General features: G+C 41.3%; 1 protein-coding gene and 1 pseudogene across 1 annotated transcript; one reads left to right on the plus strand and one right to left on the minus strand.

The window, feature by feature from the left end:
- The first annotated feature begins 5,616 nt into the window (after nucleotides 1–5,616).
- On the plus strand, nucleotides 5,617–7,339 carry LOC143573428 (AAA-ATPase ASD, mitochondrial pseudogene; annotated as a pseudogene).
- A 1,066-nt stretch (nucleotides 7,340–8,405) lies between these two features.
- On the minus strand, nucleotides 8,406–10,913 carry LOC143573423 (uncharacterized). The gene is made up of 9 exons (XM_077058310.1): nucleotides 10,653–10,913; nucleotides 10,464–10,550; nucleotides 10,069–10,377; nucleotides 9,857–9,992; nucleotides 9,366–9,528; nucleotides 9,171–9,296; nucleotides 8,907–9,101; nucleotides 8,698–8,820; nucleotides 8,406–8,607 (listed from the first exon to the last, which is right to left on the minus strand). Exons 1-9 carry the CDS (start codon nucleotides 10,903–10,905, stop codon nucleotides 8,515–8,517), a joined length of 1,485 nt encoding a protein of 494 aa, XP_076914425.1. The 5' UTR covers nucleotides 10,906–10,913; the 3' UTR covers nucleotides 8,406–8,514.
- Nucleotides 10,914–14,314: the final 3,401 nt, after the last annotated feature.

Below are 14,314 nucleotides of genomic sequence, written 5' to 3' on the forward strand. Positions count from 1 at the left end.
GGAGCATCAGATCTTTCGCCTGTGACACATATGAAGCCATGATATCATTTTTTGCTTCGTATGTGCCGTTGATCTGTCCCGTAATCAACATGGAATTCACTCGGGCTTCCAAATGCTTAACCCCAAGCTTTTTAGCTATCCGTAAGCCCACCAAGAAGGCTTCATATTCTGCCTCGTTGTTGGTACTTTTGAAGTCCAACTTTATGGCATATGTAAACTCATGGCCTTCAGGATTGACTAGCCTAAGGCCTGCGCCACATCCCTCACTGCTTGAAGCTCCATCCGTAAATAAGGACCAAATCTGTTCTGATTCCGGAGGTGCTTGGGGTTGTTGCTCGATCAAACATTATTTTTCTTTGTGATGCGAGACCTCTGTCACGAAGTCCGCCAACACTTGCCCTTTGATTGCTGGCCTAGGTTTGTATTCTATTATGTGTTCACCTAGCTCGATGGCCCATTTGGCCAATCGCCCAGACAATTATGGCTTGCTGAGAACGTTTTTGAGCTTGTATCCAGTTAAGACATTGATGGGGTGCCCTTGAAAGTACATGCGGAGGCGTCGTGCAGCACAGACCAGTGCCAAAACCAGTTTTTATAGCATGGAATATCTTGTTTCTGGATCCGATAGTGTTCTGCTGACGTAGTAGATCGGTGTCTGAACATTCTTGCGATCTGTCAGAAGGACGGCCCCAATAGCAATGTCTGAAGCTGATAGGTATAACGTCAAAGGTTCTCCCGCGTGAGGTGCTGTTAACGTTGGGAGTTCCATCAAACATTTTTTAACTTCCAAGAAAGCTTGTTCTGCTTCCGTGGTCCATTTAAATTGTGCTTTCTTGAGGCAATTCCTTAGAGTTGAGATGAAAGGATGAGACTTGGCTGCATGATTTGCCAAAAAACGAGTCAAAGAAACCAGTCGGCCATTGAGTGTCTTAACTTCCTTGAGGGAAGATGGAGAAGGCATGCGGGCTATAGCTTAAACTTTATCTGGGTTAGCTTTGAAGCCCGCATCCGTGACAATCACTCCCAGAAACTTTCCTTCTTCCATTCCAAATGAGCACTTGGCCGGATTCAGCTTCATGTTAATACCTTTCAAGGTTTCGAACGTCTCTTCAATATCTCTCAACATTTGGTCTTCCTCAACACTTTTTATTACGAGATCATCCATATACACTTCTAAATTCCGGCCAATTTGATCTTTGATCGCTATGTCATATGTGGCTCCCGCATTCTTTAGTCCGAAATGCATCATTTTGTAGCAAAATGTGCATTGATCAGTGCGAAATGCTGTTTTGTCCTCATCGCCCGCTGACATGCGGATCTGATAGTAGCCCTTGTAGGCACCCAGGAAGCATTTGAATTTGAATGGTGCTACAGCATCAACCATGAGATCTATTTCGGGTAAGGGATAACAATCTTTGGGACATGCTTTATTTAGATCTTTGAAATCAATGCACATCCGCCATGACCCATTGCTTTTGGGAACAATAACTGAATTAGCAACCCAGGTCTGATAATGAATTGGGCGGATGATTCCAGCTTGTAAGAGGTCCTGGACTTGCTCATTCATTGCTTTTGTTTGTTCCGGGCCCATCTTACGTTGTTTCTGAACAATTGGCGTAAACAACGGGGTTACCCTTAATTTGTGTTCCGCAATGTTCCTCGGGACACCGGTCATATCCGCGGGTTGCCATGCGAAAACATCAATATTCTTTGATAATAACTGTTTCAAGAAGGTCCGTACTATCTCGGAAATAGCAGGTCCTATTGTTACAGTTTGATCAGGAAATTTTTTGTTCAAAACCCATTTCTCTGGTTCAGTCTTCACAGTTTGTTTTGGAATCTTGCTAGGTTTTGAGCTCTCGGTTGCAAAGCAGTGCCGATTAACATGAATTATTTCTATGCCAGTGCAAGTTGGAACTCCTACTGCACCGTGTGCTGTGGACGGATGAGCATTGAAGTCACCAATCGCTTCTCGTCCAAGAATAATGTCATGTTTTGATGTTGCTGGCAAAACCAAAAATTCGACCTCTTCGGTCCTAGAATGAATTCCGTCACTTAAGGTGACTGGGAATGAGATTACACCTCGCGGATGCATTATTTCCCCTCCGAACCCCGATACTGGAGCGTGGATGGGTTTTAATCTTTCCTTATCTTCCTCGTCAAGTTGTTCAAAACATTGTTCATACATAATGTCCAAAGTACTACCAGTGTCGAAGAAGACGTACTGGGAACGGTAGTGTCCGAATTGGGCAGTGATGATCAAGGGGTTTTTGTTATTTGGGCCTCCTTTGGTTCGAGGAAAGATCACTGGCTCATTATTCCATTCCTCATCATCAGACTCTTTCCTCTTTTTCCCTGTATCGTATCCGCCTTTTATCATATGGACGTTTAAATCTCTGACTTGCTTTTTACTCGGACCCTGGATATCCCGCGCGGGAGCTTTACCATTGTCAGGTTTCCCACCTTTTACCAAGTGTCCAAGTTTTCCAGACTTTACAGCCGCTTCAATTTCATTTTTTAATGTTCTGCATTCATTCGTATTATGACCAATGTCATCATGATATGAACAACGCTTTTTCGGGTCAAGGAATGACCTTCTCGTCGGTGGCTGGGGTTTTCTAAAATTCACATTCTCCATGGTGAGAATTTCGGCGGGAGTCTTTGAAAGAGGAGTCCAATTATTGGGACCTCGATTCGAGGGTCCCGCTTTTTCTTGTTGCCTATGAGGGATTGTGCATCAAATGGTTTTGGTGCTTCCGTACTTGGCTGAAGTCTTGACCAGATAGGGCCTTTTGCCTGTTTATTTAGTCTCGGAGTTTGAAACTCGACTTTAAATTTTTGCTTTGAGTTACCACTTCTCAATGTTTTCTCAGTGTTCGCATACACCTTTGCTGCAGTCATGAGATCGTCCCACTCTTTTGGCATTCCATCTCTGCCAGTAAGTGTGCGGACTAAATCATCACATCTGACATTTTTGCGGAAGGAACCCCGAAGCATGTCTTTACTAATTCCACCGATGTTCAGGCTCTCGTCATTGAACTTGGTGATAAAATCTTCTATAGACTCGTTATCGCGACGGACGACATCTAAAATTTCTGATTGGTCCCGCGTATGTTTCTTCTGCTGACTGAACTGTTGAGAAAATTTTTTTACCAAATCGTCCCAGCTAAAAATTTCACCGTCAGGTAACTTTTCAAACCACTCTTTTGCTGCCCCTGCTAGTGTCAACGCGAACATGTGACACCAATAAGGAAGCGTCCAACCACTAACACCACCTACCGCCACAAAGTTCTGGAGATGATCGCTTGGGTCAGTCATACCATTGTATTTACCTACCGATGTAGGTATTTTAGCATTAACAGTAAAAGGTGCTGTGGCAATACTTGCTATGAATTTTGATTTTTCGGCAAAAGCCGCGGGGCGATATGGTTTGGCAAAGTCTCATTCAGCATTGCTATGGTACTCGGTGTGGCAGACTGTGTCATGCGGACGACTACTTCTCGCCTGTGAGCTCATCCTACTATCCCCGGTATACATACTGTAATCTCCCGGGTGGTAAGATGAATCGTAACTATCAAACTCTTCCAAGTAAGATGGTATCCGCATGTCAATGCGAGGACGAGGGCGTAGCCTTGGTAACTCGCCAAACTCCGGCTCCGCCTGTTGGCTGTAACGGATCTAACTTCCTCTCACTATTGGTGGAGGGGAAGGAGATCCTCTAGGGGATTCCTCATAATCCAAAGTGCGAGCGTGACGTCGTTCATTACGTTTTCTACGCTCGAATTCAGCCACCAAACTTTGTTGTTGCACATGGAGCCACTCTTCAGGAGTTAATGCTCCTCTGGATCTATAATTACGTTGACGAGATCTCGCCATATCGGAATCGCCTGAATCATTTTCCAAATCCAATTTTGGCCGTTTCCGGCGAGTCTCTTCCGTAAGTCGTTTTTGACCCAAATTGGAACCTTCCGGTGCTAAGGCACGTCCCATGTTTGTGGCAGTGGGATCGGTTGGTGCTGTAACATTTTCTAGGGAAAAACCCCCAGGTGTTACCTCAGTGATTCGTGACCCCGGAGCAGTGACACGTTCAAGAGCACGGCCACCCGGAGTCGTGATACGTGCAAAAACACTAAGACCCGGAGGTGCATCTGTGTTAGTTACACGTGAATCGGGTGCAGGAATTCTTGTTGGCCCTTCAGGAAGTTTATTCATATCAAACGAACCAAAAAACCAACGGAGAAAAAATTATGCAGTTCTAACACCAACATGGATGGATCCAATGAAGAAACACGGATCCGATCCCCGGGTATGGGTCCTGGATCCAATGAGTCCACAGGGTACAATACGATGACTACTACCACGATATGAGTAAGGCTCCCCGAAGTCCAATGACCGGAACCTGCAAAACAGACACCGTGAGTCTCGTTACAGGAAAGACAAGAGGGGGGATCTTCCTGTAACCACCCTCCGGCGTGAGAATCAGTAACGTTCGTAAACGGAGAAAGTACTGAAGTAAACAGACTAAGTGTAGTCAGAATGCAAGTGAGTGAATGAATACCTCATACCGTTTGACAAGGTATTTATAGCCGAAGGATGCAGGAAGGTGATTGGGCCAGCTGTCCTATTCTAGAAGATCTTCAATAACCGCCTGGACGCGTGTCCTTTTATGATAGGTTGAGCTATACGTCCCATGTGCATGGGTATAACAACCCGGACACGTGTTGCCCAATGATAGGACGGATCGCACCCTGACCATGTGCACGGTTATAACAACCTGGCCAGGTGTCCTTTGTTCATTGGCTGGTAGGTCACGTATTCCTCACGTAACAATCGTGGATATTCTTCTAGAAGGTAATTGGTTGGTGACAGCTGTTCCGCTGGCACTTCCTCTCGATCGTTTGGGCGGACTGATGTCCTATCTTGACTTTCGAGGGTGCAATGATGCTTTCGCGCGTGACATGAGGACATTCTTCCTCTATCGTGATATGCGGGTGATCCGTATGTCCCGCGGGTGGCTTATTAGAGGTTCCTCTGTGACCCGCGGGTGGTACTTAAAGGTATTTGTGTCTTTTTGGTACCCTACCTCTATAAATCCTAATAAGCCGATTATGCATTACTTTTATTTAAAAAGACTCTTATCTCCTCTTTGTAATCAACCGGCATTAAATAGAAAAACAAATCCTACACGTCCAAACTTGCTTTGTATTAAATTAATCATCAAAACATACATTTAAGTTAATTGACAATACACATACACTATGATTTTCACCCTGTGTCAAATGAACAAAATAGGATTCACAAGACCTAGTGATACTGATACACAACATAATTTTCAGTAATTCCCACCTGTAAAGGTAATATTGCTTTTTGACATAACTATACCTTTCTCACAAAAATTAAAAAGTATGATGATTTTTGAAACCATAACGTAAAATCCAAAGACAAAAAGCAAAAAAAAAAAAAAAAAAACATGGTCCATGTGAAGACAGGCAACCAACGACTTCCACAAGTCATAACCTTCTTGCACAAGAAAACAACCTAAACAAACACGTAGCGGACTTATAATAATCAATAATCAAACCCCCCGCCCACCGTTTTGAACCCCAAATCCTCATTTCCCTTTAAATCCCATTCAAACCACCCGATTCACTTATTCTTCCAAACCATGAACCACCCCAACAAATTCACCATGGCGGACATGCTAGGTCACCTAGGCTCAGTCCTCGCTAGCGTCATGTTCGTCTGGGCCATCATCCAGCAATACTTCCCTTACAACATCCGCAACTTCTTCGACAAATACTCCCAACGTGTCTTCACCTTGTTCTACCCTTACATCCAAATCACCTTCAACGAGTTCACAGGCGAACGCTTCAAGCGCAGCGAAGCCTACTCCGCCATCGAGACCTACCTCGGCAAGACCACTTCCATGCAGGCCAAACGCCTCAAAGCCGACGTCATCAAAAACAACACCCAACCCCTCTCCTTGTCCATGGACGACCACGAAGAGGTCGCCGACGACTTCAACGGCGTCAAGGTTTACTGGGCGTCCGGTAAAAACATACTCAAGACACAAACGTTCTCTTTATACCCTAGCACCGATGAGAAACGGTATTATAAGCTCACGTTTCACAAACGCCACCGTGAGGTTATTCTCTCGGATTATTTAAACCATGTGTTGAAAGAAGGAAGAGAGATTAAGGTTAAAAACCGATTAAGAAAGCTTTATACTAACAACGGAGCTCAGTGGAGTCATGTGGTGTTCGAGCATCCTGCTTCGTTTGACACGCTAGCAATGGATCCGGTTAAAAAGAAGGAGATAATTGATGATCTTACCACCTTTAGTAAAGGCGAAGAGTTTTATAACCGCATCGGTCGGGCGTGGAAGCGCGGGTACCTTCTATACGGTCCGCCTGGGACCGGGAAGTCTACTATGATTGCTGCCATGGCGAATTTCTTATGTTACGATATTTACGACCTCGAACTGACCGCGGTGAAGGATAACACCGAGCTCAGGAGGTTGTTGATCGAGACTTCGAGTAAGTCGATCATTGTCATTGAGGATATTGACTGTTCCATGGATTTGACCGGTCAACGGAAGAAGGATGGTGGTAATAAAGAGGAGGAAGGTGAAGAGAGTGATCCCGCGAAGAAAGTGAAGCCGGTGGAGACGGAGGCGAAGGCGAGTAAGGTTACGCTTTCGGGTTTGTTGAATTTTGTTGACGGGTTGTGGTCGGCTTGCGGCGGTGATCGGTTGATTGTTTTTACGACTAATTATGTTGAGAAGCTGGATCCCGCGTTGATTCGGCGAGGACGGATGGATAAACATATTGAGCTGTCGTATTGCGGGTTTCAGGCGTTTCGGGTTTTGGCGAGGAATTATTTGTATCTTGAGACGCATGAATTGTTCGAGAGGATTCGGGAGTTGTTGGCGGTGACGGAGATGACGCCTGCGGATGTGGCGGAGAATTTGATGCCGAAGATGAGCCCCGCGGACCCGGACGGGTGTTTGCGGAGTTTGATTGGTGCATTAGAGGAGACGAAAGCGGAGGCGGAGCGGAAAAAGGTTGAGGAAGAGGAGGAGAGGAAGAAGATTAAGGTTGCGAATTCGTCAGTTGAGAACGGGAGCGTGTAAGGAGGTGGTGGTGGTGATAGGAATGAAGGTCGGTGGCGGAGTTGCTTTGGGAAATGAGGAATTGCCGGCAAAGGGGTGGGTAACATGTGGATAAGGTCAACGTGTTTTGAGGTCCATTGTTTTGACCAAAATAGTTTGGTCCCTCTAGTTCAATTTAGGACTGTAATACTAGTCCTTTGTTAGGTTTTGAATTTTCAAATAAATAAAAACATCAGTTAGCATTTTATTATTATTCTAAATAATTTAGATTCTAATTAAAATAATAATTTAGATTCGGATTTAGACTTATTTTCTTGGTTTCTCCGTGACGTGATTGCCACTGAAACATGATTTGGAAACTTTCAAAGATCACATACTTGTCACATGATACATTCAATACAAGCAAACTATCATATTAAAAGAGTCGTATAACTTTTGATAGAAATATTACTGTCACATTAGTTGGTGTTTAGAAAATTAGACGGGCACGTATTATCCTTTTTTTTTCTAAATTTAACACGGGCCCGTATATTTACATTTTCACCTAGGGATAAGCTCGGTATCGATCCCGAATTTTCTAAAAACATGGTACCGGTATAAAAAGTGCTCGATTTGGTATCGGTATCATAGGCAAAAGTTCAGTAAATACCGCTACCAAACCGTGTCGATCACGAAGCCTCAAATGATGGATGTACAGGAAAACCCTCTTTGGATTTGCCCAAGATCTTTGAGATACATTTATTTTTTGCAGGTGTGGCTTGCTTTGGTTTTAAGTTGGTACCGAATCGTTATCGATAGTACATATCACCTGATAGTGGCGTGTGTACAGCCTTCCAATTTCAAAGTATTAGGATCTGTTTGTTTTTTCTAAAAAGCTCTTCCTGGCCTCTTTTGTTTGTGTCGCGCAGATCACGCGCCGACGTTTAGGTATGGAGTTCATTTAAGAAAATAATCAAATTTAATAAACTTAAAAAGTCAATACCCGTTAGCATTTATCCCCAATACGACTATTGGCAATTCACTATCAAACCGGATTCATATTATAACCCTTCTTTTTACAGCCAAAACTTGAAACTAACTCCATAACAAGATCAAGCCTACAATACTAATAAAACGCTAAGGTCAAGTCGGATTGTATAACTGGTCAAAATGAGCTCGGGTCAATATAAATAGCTTAAAACTTGTTTGAATTATAATTTTTGTTTTCTACCCAAAAAAAGTGTTACCGGTAACATAATTAACGGCAAAACAACACTTGTACTAATCAACTAGTAAAACAACAGTTGTACAACATTATTCTAATAAACTGCATTACAAGATCTAGTTCTGAAGTTGTACAACATTTTCTATATCATCTTTATTTCAATTATTATTAATCATAAACTCATCAGAAGCAATCAGATTTAAAGTCCAAGAAGGTTGTAATTACTGTGATCAAGTTTTTTCAAATGAACACAACACAAAATGCATTCTGGCAGTTCTTCAGCCTTTGTGCCCTATATCAAGATTCAAATTATCAATTTAGACAAAAATAAATAAATAAATAAAAAGTAAAGTAAAAAATCGATCTCTTTTAAAATACCAACCTGAAGAGTGAGCCCAAAATCAAGGTTACAAAGCTTCAAACGATCTTGAAACGCACCAAAACCTTTTCTAGATATGTAACTAAATTTATGCATGTCCAAATCAATCTCAAAGTAGTTCTCGCCCTGCCAAAGTATAAATCATAACACGGTTAAAATTATTTATATATATTCAGGATAATGATAAAAATCAAGTAAATATAAATCATTACCAGATAAAATTCATGTTGGGGACGTGAAAGAACCGGCTTCTCGTTGTAAGCATTCATAAGCTTCCTTTCAGGCGCACTTAACTGAATTTCATCCAAGTTTGTCAACCGCCCCAAAATCTTTAATCTTTCCCTGCACGGTGCAATTGAATCTACTGGAAAACCTCTAACCCGTTCCACCTCATCATCAATTATTTTCTGTTATAAAATCAAAATTAACGTCCTGTAAAACTTCAAATAAATATAACAATATAAAGACCATCATACCCTTATATTTTCTTGAAAATGAAGTGGGAGTTGCTCATAGTTTTCCGAGAGCTTGAAGTAAAAAACAAAGCTCATTCCTTCACCATCATATTCACTTTGGAATATTGTAGGAGGGTACAACGGTATCTGATAGAAAATGTTTTTTTTTTAAATAAGTATACAGATATTAAGTTTACAAATATGTTGTGGATGTACCTGAAGATTTACAACAAGAAGTGACGGGATTTTTCCCGAAGACTCAATGGTTGGAAGTTGAATAAGACGTGAAATGTGATCAATTTTACGTTGAGATACGAATACATCAACACCAATTGGATAGAATGCAGCTTCATTTGAAGCATTTTCTTTCTTTTTATCTCTGCCAAATAAAAAAGAACATATTATTAGATTATTATTTTCATAATAGTTTCATAATACGATAATCGTATTTAAAGGGGTGGGATCTGGTACAAATAACATTGTGTGCGAAGTGCACGAAGCGAAGTAAATAAGGACGTTGGGGCATTTTCGTAATTATGATAATCACACTTATTCAGCATATAACTGTAGCTTAATCTTTTTACTCTAGTACAATGTTGTTATAGCTTAATTATTCGTTGATGTAAACCTCATGGAATTTTCCTTCACTTCATACAATTTGGACGATAATACCTATTTGTATTTGACCCTAACACCATATTAAGTACCTTAAATAGTTATGTCCCCTGACTTTAAATGTACTTGGATCAAGTGGAGACCAGCAATCAGACATGTTCTTGTCAATGGGACAACACGGGACTTGAGAGCCGGCGACCGGTCTATGAAGCACCGCTTTCGGGGACACTAAAACAAAAACAATGCCATTAGAAATCATCTAAACTAATAAAACTTATAACAAAACTATAAACACGACCCTTACATATAGAAAGATTAGACTGGCCTTCCCTCCATTTAAAAGAAAGCATAGAAGTAACTTTCTTCTTTGCACTTTGAGGACTCGAGCACGGTGATTTACTTTTAACATCCGTGGACGTGGTGCAGTTAAGGCACGGGAGACAATTATTTTGTAAAATTCCAAAATTGTGAGACTCGTTATATAGAGTAGAGGCGTCTTCATTTTGTTTCGCTAACGAATTAGAACCAGAGAATGTAGCAGTAGCACCATTGGCATTATCAGCAAACCGAGGTGTTACCGATGCACTAATCGACCCGTTTTGAGATATCATATCTGTTACATCAAAGTTATAAGATAAGTTTGAGCATAAAAGTCAAAATGATATAAAAAGGACCACTTAATAATTAATTAGTAAGTACCATCTTGGGTGCTGTAGAAATCTTCTTCTTCTTCGTCATCATCAGAGTCAATTGCAACTGGAGAATCATACCAAGAATCCGAATTCCCTATAATCAATCAAACAATTATTAAATTCAGAATAAAACCCTAATGTTATTATAAAAATGAAACAAATTAGTTGGGTTTGAAATTGTGAATATTAATAGAACCTTGAAATGTAGGATTACGATGCAGGCGATCGATGGAATTGGAAGCAGATGGGTCAATTTTATTACGAGATGGGTAGCGATTAACGGGTTCGGGTTTGGGTTTCCTACCGATTCGTCTTGTTCTTCGTCCACCATGTGTTGTTGTTGTTGTATTATTATTATTATTATTATTAATTCTGGGTGTTAATTCACCATCTTGGTGATTCGATCCAACACAGACGCACCGTTTGGCTTTGGATCCACATACTCCCATCGATCTTACACACACAGTGGAAGGTAGCAGAAATAAGTTAATATGATCAAATAAAATCTTATTTGGATGGATTGTAATAAGTGTATCTAAATGTGGGTGGATAAATTATTCCGATTGAAAGGAACGAAACAAATAGAATGGAATGGTGCATCAGAATCTTGTTGGAGATTCAGATAAGAAAGAAAGAAAGAAACTCAGATCCCAGAGATGAGCAGGGAGTCAAGTAAAGGAGTAGTTTTACTGTAAAATCATTTTACAAATAAAGATTTTTTTTATTTTTATTTTTATTTTTTTATTTTTATGTGTGAAAAGAAAGTAGCAACAAAAAAGTGTAGTTTCAGGTGGTAAATTAAGAATTGAAAAAATTACAAATTTAGTGTTTTTGAATTAATGGGTCCTTTATCAAAAATAGTTTCATTCTTTGTCCTTTATTTGGATGTTTGCTATGGTTTTTGTCCTTTACACTAACGAACGTTAAGTTTCTCAGTTAAGTCATCTCATGTGTCCTGCACATGAGGGCATTTTAGTCCAAGGACTATTTGTGTAATATGTAAAAGATTTATCTAACTCAAACACCTCACATCTGTATTTCATCCACTTCACTAACAAACCCTAAAATCCACCCACCTCCATTACCACACCACCACCCCCTTTTTCGTTGGCCTCCACCACAATCAAGATTTATGTTTTGGAAATATGCCACCAGTCCACCACCACCTCCATTGTAATCTAAAATGAATCTGTGGCAAAAAAGGCGAGTTGCAGGTTTGCCGAAAAAATTCGAGTTGCAGGTGTTGCCGGAAAAACCCGAAGAGGGTTTGGACTTCTCGAAAGTTTTCTTACAGTGAGGGTTTTGTCCAGATCTGATTTCGTCTCCCTCTCGAATTCTTTTAGGTTATAAATGGGGATGAGGATTTGCAAATCGAACTACCCCTAAAAGGATAATGCACATCATGGTGGTCTTGTCGTCAGCGGCGGCTCGTTCTCTCTATATATATATCTCTTTTCTCTCACTTTGGTTTTCTGGTTAGATCTGTTTAATAGATCTGCAATGGTTGTAGTGGGATTACAAGCATGTTTAGGAGGTTTCAAGGATGGAGGGATGTTTCAGTGGTGGTGATGGAGATTCAATGGTGGTGGGTATAGGTGGTGTTGGTGGAACAGACAATTTCTCAAGTGGCAGGGAGGGGGTGTTGGATGGTGAGATGAAGATGAGGTGGGTGGTCATCTAGTGGGTCATATTTTCAAAATCTACATAAATAGCCCCTGCATATAGGTTTAATAAATTACAATTTGTAAGTTAATTACACATATATTCCTTAAAGGGTAAAAAGACTAACACGCCCTCATGTGCAGTGCACATGGGGTGATTTAACTGGAAAACTTAACTTTCGTTAGTGCAAAGGACTAAAACCGAGACGGAAATCCATATAAAGGACAGAGAGTGAAAGTCATTTTCGTAAATGACCCAATCCATAATATGGGATATTGAAAAGGACAAAAATTGTAATTTTTTCTTAAGAATTTAATGAAAAATTTGTGATATGGTAAATTAAGAAATTAATGAAAACTTCGTTGCTTGAGTTATGGTTTGGCTTGGTGGCTTGATTTTAGGCTCGTTTAACTTTAAAATTAAGCTTGAGTTTAGATGAGCTTCCTCGTTTAGTTTTGAACTCGAACTCGAAAACACCCTGACTTGACTCGTGAACAGCCTTAGATATTGGTTTAGTGTGAGTGAAAAAGAGTTTCTTTGCAGGTGAAAAGGACAGAAATTATTTTGATTACGATTACGGTATGGATTATGATTGGTTGAATTAACGTAAAATAAGGTGTGCTTAAGTTGCAACATATATCATTGTTTAAAAGACGTGTGATAATACTATATTATAAGAGTTGTGTTTTGTTTATTCTTTTTAGTTTATTGTGCCGTTTGTTTCTTTGTGATAATTTGATGTTTATTCACCTAAAGGGGTACATCACCCACTTGGTGGTGTAAAAATTAGTAAGGCTGGTCGTTATAGAGCGGGGTTGGGTTGGGTTGGGTTGGGTTGGGTTGGGTTGGTTTTTTGGGTGTGGTCCACCCAAGGGCGCGGATGATTTGGTGGTTCAAACGGCCAGCGTGGTTTTAACATTTTGGTGCCCCCCTCCAACAGTCATAAACGGCTAGTTTATATAAAAAAAACTAATTATTTTATTTATAAATACTAAGTCATTTTATCATTTTTTACTCAAACAAATACCAATATACTATCAAATTTCACTACAAAAATCTCTCAACTCTCTACCATGAATCCTTTCCCAAATTTCACAGGCTCAAGCTCAAACCCGAACCCAAACCAGAACACAAGCTCGAGCCCAAACCCTAACCAAAACCCGAACACCGACCCAAACCCGTGTGATCCGTCTCAAAGGTGGTGGGCTAGTTTACTCGGCAACAATGAACCTACCAACCCTTTCTTAGCCAACCAGCATGTACCCGCCATGCCTCCAAACGTACAATCGTTTCCCAACGATATATTTTATCGAATGTCAATGCCGTTTATGCCTCCGCCACCCCAAACCCAAACACCCCAAACCCAAGTCCTCGAAACCCAAGTTCCCGAAACCGAAGTTCCCGAACCCCAAGTTCGTCGCAAACGAAGCCATAAAAAGAAGGTTGTTGCCGATCAAAGACCAACCGAAATGCACGACAGGAAAAGGTGGGGAGACGATGAGGAAGCGGCGTTGGCGCAAGCGTGGATCGACTCATCCGAAGACTCGGTCTTAGGTGACGGTAAACGCATCGCGATATTTTGGGCAGAAATACGTGATAAGTTTATTGAGATAATGGGTCGAGAGCGCTACCGCGGGGATGATTCCATCTCCAACAAATGGAAGTCAATGGTTTTAAAAATGAACAACTTCTCCACAATTTACACTCGCCTTACGAACAACAAACCAAGCGGCACGAACGACGCCGAGTTTCTTAAGGCTATGTTGAAACAATACAAGGGCCTTCATGGTCACCAATTCGGTGTGGGGATGTTTGAAATTTGGAAGAAATGCACGAGCTCGCCAAAGTGGCATCCGATCCCAACATCTTCACCGTGACCGTCCAAACGGTCAAAAACAACGTCTACTTCGGCCGATCAATCACCGTCTCAAGCCGGGTCGGATGCTCGTTCTCAATTTAACTTAAACGAGATTGATCCCGATTTTCTTTTTGATGAACTGGATGAGTTGCCACGTCCGGTAGGAAGAGAAAGGGCCAAGGCGGCGGCTAGAGGTGGGGGGTCTTCGTCTAGAACGACATCCTCGATGAGTTCCGACGTGAGCGCGCGGTTTGACAACTTGGAGCTTGCACTTAAAGAGTTTCGCGAGGACAAAAAACACCCGAAAGAGGAATTCAAGATAATACACGAAGAAAGAA

This window comes from Bidens hawaiensis, unplaced genomic scaffold (assembly GCF_021521415.1).
Source record: "Bidens hawaiensis isolate Kalapana, Puna unplaced genomic scaffold, B.hawaiensis_p1.1 tig00026421_1, whole genome shotgun sequence".
In the NCBI taxonomy this organism is placed as follows: Eukaryota; Viridiplantae; Streptophyta; class Magnoliopsida; order Asterales; family Asteraceae; genus Bidens; species Bidens hawaiensis.

Excerpts from the sequence above, each read along its gene's own strand:
- LOC143573423 (XM_077058310.1), bottom strand. The coding sequence starts at position 10,905 with ATGGGAGTATGTGGATCCAAAGCCAAACGGTGCGTCTGTGTTGGATCG. Across the intron at positions 9,993-10,068 it reads CCAGTCTAATCTTTCTATAT|TGTCCCCGAAAGCGGTGCTT; the intron begins GTAAGGGTCGTG and ends TTTTTGTTTTAG. Across the intron at positions 9,297-9,365 it reads TTCTTGTTGTAAATCTTCAG|ATACCGTTGTACCCTCCTAC; the intron begins GTACATCCACAA and ends ATTTTCTATCAG.